At 40.1% G+C, this 13,879-nt stretch overlaps 3 protein-coding genes and 1 long non-coding RNA gene across 19 annotated transcripts in view; 1 reads left to right on the top strand and 3 right to left on the bottom strand.

Moving 5' to 3' along the window:
* Positions 1 to 13,879, bottom strand: part of LOC117499160 (amyloid beta A4 precursor protein-binding family B member 1-interacting protein-like) — a 611,089-nt gene that overhangs the window by 15,122 nt on the left and 582,088 nt on the right. The gene's annotated exons all lie outside the window — the stretch shown is intronic.
* On the bottom strand, positions 1,222 to 2,401 carry LOC117499158 (NF-kappa-B inhibitor zeta-like). 2 transcript variants are annotated; one of them, XM_034151509.1, is made up of 5 exons: positions 2,319 to 2,394; positions 2,069 to 2,238; positions 1,887 to 1,991; positions 1,623 to 1,790; positions 1,222 to 1,489 (listed from the first exon to the last, which is right to left on the bottom strand). In XM_034151509.1, the coding sequence occupies exons 1-5, from the start codon at positions 2,332 to 2,334 to the stop codon at positions 1,448 to 1,450; spliced, it is 501 nt and encodes a 166-aa protein (XP_034007400.1). In that variant the 5' UTR covers positions 2,335 to 2,394; the 3' UTR covers positions 1,222 to 1,447. The 2 variants fall into 2 exon arrangements, with proteins under 2 accessions (XP_034007400.1, XP_034007398.1); XM_034151507.1 differs by having other exon boundaries at positions 1,623 to 1,991; positions 2,319 to 2,401.
* On the top strand, positions 6,220 to 13,685 carry LOC117499170. The gene is made up of 3 exons (XR_004557671.1): positions 6,220 to 7,171; positions 11,570 to 11,715; positions 13,589 to 13,685. It is a non-coding gene; the product is annotated as an uncharacterized LOC117499170 (long non-coding RNA).
* LOC117499113 (peripheral plasma membrane protein CASK) overlaps positions 8,218 to 13,879 on the bottom strand; it is a 37,825-nt gene continuing 32,163 nt past the window's right edge. For 10 of the 14 annotated variants that reach the window (XM_034151419.1, XM_034151425.1, XM_034151422.1 and 7 more), the window contains 5 exons: positions 13,035 to 13,115; positions 12,073 to 12,153; positions 11,611 to 11,813; positions 11,319 to 11,402; positions 8,218 to 10,007 (listed from right to left, as the gene is read on the bottom strand). In XM_034151419.1, the coding sequence (XP_034007310.1) occupies positions 9,831 to 10,007; positions 11,319 to 11,402; positions 11,611 to 11,813; positions 12,073 to 12,153; positions 13,035 to 13,115 (626 nt within the window). In that variant the 3' untranslated portion in view covers positions 8,218 to 9,830. The remainder of the gene's footprint in view (positions 10,008 to 11,318; positions 11,403 to 11,610; positions 11,814 to 12,072; positions 12,154 to 13,034; positions 13,116 to 13,879) is intronic. The other 4 variants (XM_034151421.1, XM_034151426.1, XM_034151430.1 and 1 more) reach the window with 1 other exon arrangement.

Below are 13,879 nucleotides of genomic sequence, written 5' to 3'. Positions count from 1 at the left end.
TAATCTAATTCTGCACTATGGTTGTTAAACTACCAAAAATCTATGCACCTCATGGGGATCGAACCCAAAACCTCAGCTCAACCTGGCAAGGCTGTGGTTTATTCCTGTGAGCCATTTGTCCTGGGTTAACTCTGTGTCACTTGGTAATATAATTCTACACTTTGGGTCTTGGACTTAAAAAAACATTTTCACTGGGTGGGTGTTGTATTTGGAAAAATCACTGCACTTCATGAGGATCAAACCTAAGGCTTCAGTGCGTCAGAACAGTCTTGTATCTCTCTGAGCTATCAGATATGAGGTTTATGGTAGAGTTCGTGTCACAACCTCTGCATGTTTGACTCATTTATTATGGGTGTTGGACCTTAAAATCTTAAGTATCGAACACACAACATCAGCTCTACTGAGCTTCCTCATAAGTCCATGAGCTATATGACAAAGAAACGTCTAAATATAATAGCCTTTCAAAGTAAATGTCTTTATGGTCAACCCAAGATAGGAATTGGACACACAACCTCAGCTCTACAGACCACACATCTTCCACTCTGAGCTATATGACTGAACACACTTCACAGTTGTTAGGGACACATTTTGTACTTTTTCTGTGGGAAATTGGACTTAGAAAGTTACTGCACCTAATAAGAATCGAACACACAACCTCAGATCTTCTAACCAGACTCGTATTGAGTTGAACTAACAACCTCATACTTTCTGAGGGCTTTTTTTTTATCACACTGAGCTAATCCATCTGACAGGCAATGTTACATACAAATACAGTATGCAATAAGAGCAACTCGTGAAATAAGTCATTATTTGGTGTTGAGCCAAAAAAGTCACATTACCTTAATAAGAATTGAACTCATAACCCTAAAGCTTACAAAGCAAGTATGCATTAAAATGTTCTTAGTAGGCTTATCTTAGTACGCTGAAGAGTGAAAAATAATGTAATACAAACAATCACCTCTTAAACTTTATTGCACGGTCATTTTATTTACAAATGCAGGTTTTTAGGGCTTGTTGACACAGCGTATGAATACACAAACTGTTCAACTGCAATATTAAACATTTGAGGAAATGCATGAAGAAAGAAGAAAATGGAACATTTTAAAATACCAAACATGTTAACTAATTGATTTCAAAATATAATAATAAAAAAAAACTCTTTCACTTAACGAAAGAACTAAAATCTCTTAAAAAACTGTTAAGAAAAAAAACGCCCACTATAAAAACATCTCAGAAATAATCATAAATCATCCAAAACAAATATTGATTTACAGAGCATATTCCCAATCCTTAATGTTAATAAACAAGATTCATACCCTCACTTTCTCCTTGAGCATTACATGGTAATGAACAATAAGCATGTTTCACTGAAACAACCAGCATCTGCCTTTTTTGGCAAATAATATAATAATAGATTGGACTGTCTGACTGACAGTGTTTCTGAGCTTCACTTAAGCATGTACATATTTCCTTTCAGCAACTGCTGCACCTGTAAAAAATTAAAGAACTCAGATCAGCAATTAATAATTAGATGTTTCGACAACGTACACTTCTACACACTTACAGTATACTTAATAAACAAACAACCTATTATTGCCTTTGTTTGAAGGGATCAGAATGACCTTTTCCCCAGTGGGTCCTCTGGGCACCAGCTGACACGGCAGTTCATTTTCAAAGTTCCTGGCCCCGGGGACCGCACCTATCCTCATCAGCAGCTTCACAGCTTCCACTTGACGTTTATGATTTTGCAAAGAGCTGACAATGTGCAGGGCCGTGTTGCCGCTGAATGTCTGAAACGTACAGAACCGTACATTCAATAACGTGCAGTGTGTGTGTGTGTGCGTGTGTGAGTGAGTTTCCCTTTGATTGCAAATACAATGACTAACCTTAACATTTAAAGCTGACTGCGGCTGGTCCAGGAAAATGTTGAACAGCTCCACGTTTGCCTCCTCGGCAGCCATGTGAAGACACGTCCTTCCACTTTTTTGATCCTGCACAAAACAATGCAAGCTTCAAAGTAATGCGACAAGTGTGACATGTACCAAAGTCAAATGATTTGAATAGTTACCTTCGTCCCACTGGAGGCTCCCGTAAGCAGGAGAGTCTTGATACACTCTACGTACATGTGTGCCCTCTGCGCCAGCTCCTTTGGGAAATCTGTGCTCATATATGGCAGAGTCCTCAGCTCTTTAACCACAGCGTTGTGAGACAAGACAGCTGCATGCAATGGAGTTAAACCTGAAAACAGAGAACAGCAGGGTTAAATCACAAGGACACTTCATACAAACCAGCTTTAAACTTCAATAAAACATACTCACCATCATAGTTGAACATTTCAATATCCACCTGCCTGTCAGACTGAATCAACCCGGCCTCAGTTTTAGAATAAGACTAAATCAGGAGAGTCGAACAGAACATGCTCTGATTGTGGACTTATGGCTACAAAAAAACCTGGCAGGAAATTCATCTAGCGTTAAGGATACAATGTGATGTGGTTCGAGGCAGATAAACAAAGTTTCTTATTTTTTCCCACCTTCACAGCTCTGCCCATAGTGTAGCCATTTAGTTATTCTGCTGTGATCAAAGCACTGGCATTGTAGAGAAAGGCACATGGGGAAGAATCTTAAAATACTTTCAGACAGTTAATTAGCCTCAATAGGCTATCAAACATATAGAGCTGAAAGCAACAACTTCTCATCACTGGAATCTGTTCCAGTGATGAGAAGTTGTTGCTTTCAGCTCTATATGTTTTGAAATGTTTAGGATGTGCCTCCCAGCACTTTCAAAGCTCACTGAGGAACATTTGATATTGCATGTGTTGAATCTGTGCAAAAATCAGAGTGTAAAAGTCAGGTAGAATAGAATAGAATAGAATAGAATAGGGAGGGATGAAACCCTCTTTAATGGTCACACATGCAGAGCACACAGCACACACAGTGAAATTTGGCCTCTGCTTTTAACCCATCCTAGTACAAGGAGTCTAGTACTAGGAGCAGTGGGCAGCTATTGTACAGCGCCCGGGGAGCAATGGGAGTGGGGGGGAAGGGGGGTGTCCGGTGCCTTGCTCAAGGGCACCACGGCAGGGCAGGAGGTGAACTGGGACCTCTCCAAGTAGAAGTCCACACTCCATATTTAGGTCTGGTCGGGGACTTGAACCAGCGACCCTACGGCTCCCAGTCCAAGCCCCTACTGACTGAGCCACTGCCGGCAGTTTTATTAGTGTTTGAAGTTGTGCTTTATTTCTTTACCGAATGCCCTTATGTCTAATGTTTGCCTGTCAGCCAACATTAGACATTCACTTCATACCTGTAGAACAACATAATTATTTTTTCACATATTTTGCAAGGTGTGAAACTATTCCTTTAGGTAAAAGTAAACTGGATAGCAACAAAAAATGACAATTAGTTTAGAATCAGAAATCCTAGGGGGAAATGTACATTGTTAAAGCAAAAAGGCATGCACATAATAATAATAACAAATAAAATAAGTGCACATTCAGGTAGAAAAAGATCAGAAGCAGTATTATACAAAATAAGGATGAAACATGTAGAAAGTGTGATAGCAGCCAGATAACCTAAAGACTTGTTACAGTATTAAAGAGGACATTATTGTGTTCATTTGCATGTTCTTTTTTGTATGTTGTGCCTACTGTCTACTCTACTGTAACATGTTTACATGCTTTAATGTTCAATAAGGTCTTTATTTTTCTCATACTGTGATGTATACAGAATGTATAAGGATTGACACTTTAATTTGACTCCTTTTCTCTCACAGACCAACTGAGGGAACTCTTCCAGGATGCAGCAGCGATATAAATAAAGCTAAATCTTTTTCCCACAGGTTAGAGTACTTGAGTACTTGAGTCAGTGTGCTGTTATAGAGTTAAGCAGCTGCATCCTCAGTCTAAAGAAAGCTCAATGTTCCCTTTGGCCATCTTGTTTTCTGCCATAGCTGTGACATAAAACTGCATTCTAATCATTTGTGCCTGCGTGAACTTAGAGAATTTAAAGCTGCCAGATGTTTTTATCCAGGCCGACATATTGCCATATGTTGTGTGTGTGGAAAAAAAGGGGGGGGGGGGGGTTCCTAAGCTCTGTCACTTTTGCCCCAAATGAGATCAGTTTCACTTCATTACAGTGTCACGGCATAATAACCCTCCAAGAATAAAAAGTGTGTGTCATGAGGGGGCAAAGTGGAAACCGTCGCTGCAGTGAGGGCAGATCAGGCTACAAGCACACAGATGTTTTGTTTATTCCTCTGCCTACACACACACACACACACTAAGGGGTGAAGAGTATTACTCACTCTGGCAGGTATACCATGCCCCCCCCATGTCCCACAGGGCCTTGTTACTTGGAGCTGTGTGCTCTGTGCCCTGTGTGACATGTCTTCCACTTGAAGAACCAGGCCAATTGTCTGTGCATGGATAGGTGACTGTGTGTGTGTGTGTGTGTGTGTGTGTGTGTGTGTGTGTGTGTGTGTGTGTGTGTGTGTGTGTGTGTGAGAGCTGCAAGCATTTGGAGAGAGGATGCAGGCAGCTGTTAACCCAGTTTTATTCTGAACTCGCCATGGTTCAGCACGGCATAATTGCCTGTACAATACAGAGAAGTAAGTGTGTGTGTGTGTGTGTGTGTGTGTGTGTGTGTGTGTGTGTGTGTGTGTGTGCAAATGCAAGTCATGGATCACTTACCAAAACCTTCAATTTACTGTTACTTCCTGCAAGAGTGGCTCCATTTCTTTAATTATTTATTATTTTACAAAAGTATCGATGTCTGCGTGTGGAGGTTGGTTATTGATTTAAATATGGACACAGCTGAACAGTCCCAGCATACTCACTGCTAATGGGACAAATAAAAAATCATGTTGCCTCGTTATAATCAGAATAAAAACATTGCATTTGAGTATGTTTCTATTCTCCAGTTCTAAGATGCAGAGAAATCCAGCCTCCTCAGGAAATCCAAAGTGAAACGCTGTCATCTGCTGGACAGACTTCACCCTGCACCGCAGCTCCATCGCAAGGCATGCTGGGAATGTAGTCATGAGTACACACAAAAAAAGCACACACAAGTACTTTTAGTACTTTAAGTATATTTTTGAACTTTATGTAATATTTGTTTTACCTGTATTTTAATGTAAAGGTGCCCGTCATTGTAAAAGCATAGTTAACGGTGCACGTTGTTGCACTGAATAGTGGGGTAGAGAGAGAGAGGAGCACCCGTTTGGATGAAAACAACTCAACGGTCTTCCGGATTGTGTGGATGAATTGTGCCAAACAGGTAAGCCCAAACACTTAAACTAGTAAAACAATTTAAAGTAGCATTATTATAGTTACAGCTGGTTTTTGACGTTACCTTAGCGTGAATTTGCCACACAGACGTGCATTGTTGTGAGCGCTCACGAGAGGACGGATAACCCCTCATTGAGTTCAATTGAAAACACCTGAGTGTTAGCTTAATGTTAAAAACAACGTGTAACGTAACGTGAGATAAACATAACATGAACTAGTGAAGGCTGCAATTTATTTGCTCGATAGTTTAATATATATTTTGTAAACATTTACAGTGGTTTATATATCATGTTTGTTTATGTACTTAAAAATGGGCAGTAAACAGTACCTACAAATCAGAAAGTAAAAGTAATGTAACCTGATTACTTAACATAACTTGAGTAGTTTCCTCAATATGAAATGCCATCACAATACAATTACAAAAATGGTATTTACTTTTTTTTTTAATGCTATTATTATTATTATTTTTCAATGAAACAAACAATAGCAAGTGTAGTGGAAAATAACCAATAACAATTGTGTGACATATTAGTATGGAAGTTATGTGAGAATATAACGACCATATAACGATGGTATAAGATAATGTGTATGTATTCATTTGAATAGGTTACATTTGACAGGGACAGACTGTGCATATAGACATCTCTGTAAATGCAGAGTACAGTGTACCTAAAAACGAATTAAATGTAAATCTAATCTAAAAAACTGATTGCTGACATAAAACATTACAAAACAATAAATAAACATGAATTAAGAAAACAACCAGACAAGTAAACAGATGCTCACACAGATAGGCATTTCGTACAAGCAAACCATCTGTAACAAGCAAATATTGGCCATTTCAAAATATTATAATGCCACATGTTAGGGTTCAGCTGAGCCAGTGTAGGAGGTCCATATTTAGGGGGGGGGGGGGGGGGGGGGGGGGGTGGTTGCTGTGTTGTTTGTGAGATCCTGCACCAAAAAGAAAAACTGCAGTTATCTGGTGTTAGACTGAGAAGAAGAAGAAAAAACATGAATGCAAATGCTTGGAAGACTGATATTACTCAGGGCTCAGCTTAAATGTAATTTTTCCGGGGAAAGAAAAGCCTGCAGAGAAGTGGCTCGGACACTGTGCTCGACATTTGCTCTTTGTCAGGAGCAGCAGAGATATGGAGTTGGTAACTTTGAGACTTTGATAGCTGACTTTTAACAAAGCACAAGTGGTTGCCTTGAGATTGGGCGCTTCAGTGAATAAATCTTAGAAATGCCAAGTGTGATTAAAGTGCTGCAGTGTCTCTGTTTGCTGCACTGTCATTATTGAGACAAAGTATGTAGTATCTGTGTCATGTCACAGTGTTTATAATAATACATTTAATTTCAAAGCGCTTTTTCAGGTGCTCAAAGACGCTTTACAGTGGTGATAAAACGAGATAAAATAGAATAAAACATATTAAAACAGCAACACAACATAATTTACAAATTAAAAGCCAATCTGAATATTCTGTCTTACAAAAGCAGACTAATGGAAATATTCATTTGACCTAAATAGTGTGTCTGGTTAAATCAAATCTTTTAATCTGTGCTGAAATAACAAGTTTATCAACATAACGCATACCAGTAGCATTTTAATTGGTGGATTTATTTTTGTCAAGTAGTGCATCACGAAGAAATGGCAAATATTTGTTCAATTATTTTATTCATTAAGTATCCTTATTCTAAATATTGTCTAAATTATTCGATTTTTATTTTCTTGTGAAATATTGTAATTTATTGTGTATAGAGTAATTGTCTTTGCCCATTTAGACTATATATTGTTTATTTTAACTTTTAGCATGACTGTGTTTTTAAGAATTTAAGAAAGCGACGGGCGATTGTCTCCGCCAGTCTAAGTGATCATCAATGGTAAGAAACATGCTTTTCGTTTTGTCTAAAGAAGTGTTTATCTTGCTTTCTCCTTTTCTTGTGGTCACACGAGTCAATGCTTTGGCGATTGTTTCTGGTCTCTTTATAGTGCTCGAATGACAGTGGTTTTGTGGAAGCAGAATGCAAATCTTTGAGGAAGTTTGAAAATGTGGACAAAGGACTGTCTTTTCCAAGTGCCATAAAAAGCAACATAGAGTGTAGCATGAAAAAAACGTAATAGAATATAATGTTGAAAATATGCAAAAAAAGTCATAGTATAGCATGTCGAAAATATGCCAAAAAAGGATTGTTAAACAGGCAAAAAAAGGGCATAGTATTGTATGTATAAAATATGCCAAAAAAGTTATAGTATTGTATGTATAAAATATGCCAAAAAAGTTATAGTATTGTATGTATAAAATATGCCAAAAAAGTTATAGTATAGCATGTTGAAAATATGCCAAAAAAGTCATGTCGAAAATATGCAACAAAATCTAAGTATAGCATGTCGAAAATATGCAAAAGAAGTCATGGTATTGTACGTCGAAAAAATGCAAAAAAAGTAATAGTATAGCATGTGGAAAATATGCCAAAAAGTAATGTTGAAAACAGGCAAAAAAAGGGCATAGTATTGTATGTATAAAATATGCAAAATAATGTCATAGTATAGTTAGTATGTTGAAAAAAGTCAAAGTCAAAAGACAACACAGAATGATTTTTCTGTCATTTATAACGACTTACTGCTGGTTTCTACACGCTGTACCGTGCCTTATTTCCACATAAAATCCCGTTTTATGTCTTCCATTTTTCGACATACTATGAATTTTGTCATTTTTGTCGACATGCTATATTATGACTTTTCTGTCATTTTTAACGCCTGGTTTCTACACACTATACCGTGCCTTATTTTGACATAAAATCCCAGTTCTTTTGTTGCATTTTTCGACATGCTAATACTATGACTGAATGGCCTCCTGATCGCATAGCTTAATTAATTGAATACAGTGTAAATATGTGAGCGAAAGACAAAAAGAAGACGAGGCCTGTTACTTTAAACACGTAAAAGGAAATATATTTTTTTGAAAAATGAAATAACAAAAAAGAACAAGAACATTTCATACATAAGAGCTGCTTTAGTCAATTCGCAGAGGTAATTTACACAGGACTTGAAATGAAAAAAAAGAAAATACACACACTTTACTTGAAGTGGAACAACAGCAGCAGCCGCCGCCACACTGCACTACACAGACCTTTTATTTAGAAATCACGTCGACCCTTCAGCCGGCTGCGGCGCCACTTCCGGCAAAGCGCGGAGAGGTTATGTCACATACCGAGCTTCTTTTGAAGGGTTAATATACACTGGCTCTTGGTAATTCACTCGTATGACGTACGCACTATTGAAACATTTACACACAAGAGTTACTTTTCTCTCCCTTAAAACAAGAATACTCGTTTTATATTGATATTTTTTTAGACGACAGTTAACAGTTCCAAAATGGCGGCTCTAGGGTTGGGATTTATCCCACCCTCACAAGGCCCTCCCTAACTCCCTGCCCTTCCAAAGAAGACATTCCTATGAAGACTTTATTTAAACAAGCATGGCTCACTAGTTGAGACAGAGGAAGGTGGTGCTCTGCCCGGCGGGGGTGTGCATAGGTGTTACAGACTCCTCCCCCGAGGCTCTGATAAGGCAGAAGATTCTTCCTCCTCTCTGCTTTTTTATTGTTTTAATTTCCAGTTCAAAAGCCACGGTTAGCGGTGGATGCAAGTGCTTTTCCTCATAGCCGATTGTGCCCCGAGCGCGGTCTTCCAGGTCTATTTGCCTTACGGAGGGGGAGTAAATCTAAAGCAGAACACGTCTTCTTCTTCATTGTCCATTTTTTGTGCAAACAGGTGTAAACAAAGACCGTCAGAGGATAGGAAGGAATGGAAGAAGAAGATACTACAGCAACACCGGGTGGGGGGTTGGGTGGGCAAGAGACAGGCACAGAGGGCCAGCGAGAGAGATAAATAAATACAAGGCAGGGGGGAGGAGGGAGGGAGAAACTGCCAAGCGTCCTGTGCTTTCTGCTTTTCTCACGCTTGCCTCGGGAGATGCTTGTCGCCACTGTAGCAGCTTCCGATGTGCTTTAAAGCTCGGCCTGTTTGTCACAGGGGCCGAGGAGATTGGGGGTGAGGAGATTGGGGGTAGGGGGCGAGGAGGACACAGAGAGTACCACGAGAAGAGCCTTTAAAAAGGTCAACACACACATACACACCCACATAAGACTTCTTTACGGTCATGCTCGCTATTGCCTTTCCAATACGGCCACCCGCCCGTCGATTACAAAAGAAAAAGTACAAAATATCTACCAACGCTGCCCTCCCCTCCTCTCCTCACCCCCCAGCCTTCAACTAGGACATATTCACTTAGTTTTTTTATCATTTATATATATATATATATATATGTATATATGTACACAACAATATGCCTTTGAGGCTGTCGATGGAGGATGGCGTCTCTGCATTGAGAGTCTTTAGTGTCTTCTCTTTTTTCCCCACAGTTTGTCTACAGAGATGAGTGGCGATTGAGGGGGGATTTGACCGCCGTGTAGCATCCCGATGGATGGACGGTGCACGTGGGGGGGCGGGGGTGGAGCTAGTTGCCGTTGAGCGCCTGTCAGTAGACCCAGGAGACGGGCACCCACTGGGTGGTGGTGGACACCAGGTTCACGGCCTCCTCCAGCAGGCGGATGGTGTCGTCGATCTCGTTGTTGATGATGGTCTGGTCGAAGTAGTGGGCGTAGGTGCCCTGCAGCAGCTCCGACTCCTTCTGCAGCCGCTGCAGGGAGTCGTCCTGGGGGGGGGGGGGGTTAAAGGACTGGTTTTAGTGTTTTTTTAACAACTACGTGCTCGTTTGTGTCTATAGTCTGTAATTGTTCCAAAGACGGTGCATTTGACACTGATGGGGATTGTCGTACATGTATATTGATAAATGTGTGTTTTCTTCCTACTGTAAGTGTATTGTATTGTCCTTAGAAAGTCCCATTCAAAAATGGCAGGACCGGTGTTATATTCCTTAAATCATTATTCATTTGTAATAATAACCTGTGCCTTGTATCAAATGTTTGCGCTTAACCAGAGACAATTTCTATAGAAATATTACATTACTGATATACTGTTTTTAGTCTTGTTATATTACCTTATCACCCTTAATGTATTCAGTAACGTTATATGTATAACTTAATGACTTTGCGTTACTTTAGGATTACCTCGATTCATATTATTTTAAGCAAACAAATAGTTTATTTTGTTCAATTGCATAGACATTTTTCTTTATTTTAAATAAATAAAGAATGAAAGTAGCCTAAATCAGAACGCAAAATAAAATACAGGCAGTATCTATATTTATAAACTTGAGTTTAAAGTAACATGGCCCCCTTTGTCGAAATGTCACAGTAATCTGATTTTGGTTCTGTATCTTCAGTCCTTAATCCTCTCACATGTAATCTGTTACTACCCAACGTAGCTAAATGTAAATCCTGTGAAAGCACTTTGAATGTATCTAGTTTTACGCTCTCTCCACCAATGCACCGAAGTGTATTTGAAAAGAGGGCTATGCAAGTTGCACTATTCAGCGTTTAAACATTTCTAAGTAAATCAATTATTTGCAGGGCTTTTCCCCAAATATTTGTGGCCAAACAAAGCTCATTTCTAGTGAGATACATATCTCCCTAATATGCTGAAAACAAGGTTAACTGTTTAGGTAGGAACGTATAGCTACAATGTTTAACAATATTTATAATCTCAATGATCCGATAGCAATTTGGTATGTGGTATGAAGTTACTCTGTAGACGGTGACAGTATTGCTAGCAGAGCAATTTGTAAATAAACACAAACACACACGTTTCCAAACAAGCTCAGCATCTAACCAGTCAGTACTCACAGGCAGTTTCTTGCACCACTTTGGAATCTTGAGTGCAAACGTAAAGGAAGCATGCAGAAGAAAGTACAAACATGCATTGAAAGATATGTAAGGCAGAGCAAATGAAAGCGGTTTGAACACAGCGAGGCACGACAAACGGTGCAAGTAAGTTAGTACGTGGAAATGAACGAAACGTGAGCAACGAGCACGATACGAAACATCAAGGTTTTTAGAGAGCGTACCTCAGTCATGCCTGGGGTGACAGTGGGAGCTGCGACGAACACGACAAAGGGGGCAAAATCAGCCGTCCTGAGGATCTTCAGTGCCTGGCGAGAGAGGGAAGAAGCGATGTTTATTAACGGAGGACGTGTTAGGCAAATGTTTAGGCCGATGCTAGTATTTATTGCGCCTCTACAGAGTCCTGTCGACATGCTCCAATGATTAAAAAGTGCTTTGTTTCTCCCTTTGTTTACATTCACAAAAACCGCCTCAGGAAAGGGGACAACTCCAAGAAGGCCAGGGCCACTCTGTTACCTGCGGCTCCACGTCCAGGATGGAGACCATGTCCTGCTGGTGGATCTGCCGGATGGTCTCAAGCCGGGTGCCGTACATGGCGTCCTCGTGGCTGCCGTACTCCAGGTAGTCGTTGTTGCTGATGTCCTGCATCATCTGGTCGTGAGACACAAAGTAGTAGTTCTTGCCGTTCTCCTCGTCCTTCTTGGGAGGCCGAGTCGTGTCTGAGCAGAGAGGGAGGGGTCGGGTGGGAGAAAATTAGAGTACATTAAAGATCAGTAGTAGTAGTAGGTGTGGCAGGAAACACTACCACTTTGTCAGAACCTTCCAATAAATACAGAGACAGCTATGTACAAAATATAGGACAATCTTTATTATAAGAACAGTTAATTGATAAGAGGAGAGAGCAAGAGAGGAAGCGAATCCACGGGACACAAGGAACCCCCGCAATATAGTGTATTGTATTGTCTGTGCTTGACTTACGAGGGATGGGGTAGGCAAAGCGGTCGGGGTGTTTGGTGATGAGCGTGTTCTTGATGTGCCTCCTGCCGACTCCATGTGCACCTGAAAGATAAGAGAGCAGAGATAATTGAACTGTTGTAATACCATACGAATAATAATAACAGTGCGAGTAAGAATAGCAAAAAGCAAATCCAGAAATGGACAATATATAAAAGATCAAAATAGAGTTGCATTTAACTATGTGAAATAAGTATTCCATCCCCTTGCAACCAAGAAGAATTCTGACCGGTTAGAGAAGTCCTCTTCCTTTAAGAAAGTACTGATAATATCAACTTGTTACCTGTCCACCGAATCAATCAAATCAATCAGATTTCAAAATCTCCACCACGGGCAAGACTAAAGAGCTGTCTGAGGACCTCGGGCACAATCGTCCGCACCCTCTAATGCCAAGGGTGGGATAGGCTACCAGACCATCAGAAAGCAGCTTGGTGAGAAGGAGACAACTGTTGGTACGATTATTTGGAAATAGAAGAAACACAAAATGACCATCAACCGCCCAGGGACTGCTCCAGTTAAACTAATCTCACTGCTGAATGGTTGCACTCAAGCAATGTGCTCGTTTGAGTCAGAATGGACCTGTCTTGAGGTGAGACACCGCTCTATTGTTTGCTTGGTGTACATTTTTGGGACTTGCAATTCTCTGCTTGAGTGCGTGAATCTTCTTGTCTTGCTAATTGTGCTTTCTGTTCTTTGCCAGGGATGGTCCCAATTGAACAAAGGAAAGAAACCAAGATGGCTTCCAAGCAACACACAGCTGTCTGCTATCACCGAGCTCCAGCTCATGGGGATCCAACCACGCATTGGCTAAACCTCAATCCTCAAGTGTTGCAATCGTCACATCTCACAACTTACTCACAGAAGACAAGGACAATTGCTTTTAACAACTTTCACACTCTAATAAAGACAATATAAACGCTACTTACCGAGCAACACTAGTGTTTTTCTTTTGAAAGACGGCACTCTGACCACTTCCTCGTATGTCACCAGATCTAGTTGGTCAAACACTGTGCGACACAAGAGGAGCATTAGTCTGGCACATAGTGTTAATTGACAAACAGCGTATTCGCACCCAACACCAGACTCCTGCTTTGTGAAGACATAGTATTGATATAAAAAGGTTGCTCAAACATTACAAACGCTCTTGGTATTAAGTCAGGACCGCAAGCTAATGGCACTTCCCTGACAAGAGTGTAAACTACTTCTACTCGACATTTTTTAGACAACAGAATTCTCAGTTATGTCCGCTACAAACTCGACATTAGAACATGAAGGGAGAATTCACCTCAGGCACATAACTGCACTAGTAACAGTCAAGGATGGAAAAACAATTCAAAGTAATTAATCTAGCTGCACTTTTCATCACTAAATAGAATCCAAACATATTATGCATATTATTCTTATATACTTTAAGTAGAATTGGATGTTCATTATTTTGTATGTTTCAACTGTTACAGTTTTCCTACCCTTTTTATTTCAGTACAAGGCTCAAGACCCAAGTACTCCATGCGCCAGACAGAAGATATCCAGTGCTAAGCACTGCCTCTGGGAATCAATAAAGATGAACTATAACTGCACTTTTCTTGAAGTTTGGATGTTTCTGTTTGTTACATCACCTACATGATATGTAATGTCTTGTGAAAATACATTGCTAACAAAGACACATTAGGGACACGTTTTCAAAAGCAGATAGAGGTAGAAAAACACAGAAGCTGGGCGCCAGCTGTCTGGAGTTACTTACATGCAGCCATGTCATTGGGTAAGAGACAGC

This window comes from Trematomus bernacchii, unplaced genomic scaffold, assembly GCF_902827165.1.
Source record: "Trematomus bernacchii unplaced genomic scaffold, fTreBer1.1, whole genome shotgun sequence".
Lineage (NCBI taxonomy): Eukaryota > Metazoa > Chordata > Actinopteri > Perciformes > Nototheniidae > Trematomus > Trematomus bernacchii.
The sequence above is the reverse complement of the archived record's forward strand: the minus strand, read 5'-3'. Positions and strand labels throughout refer to the sequence as shown.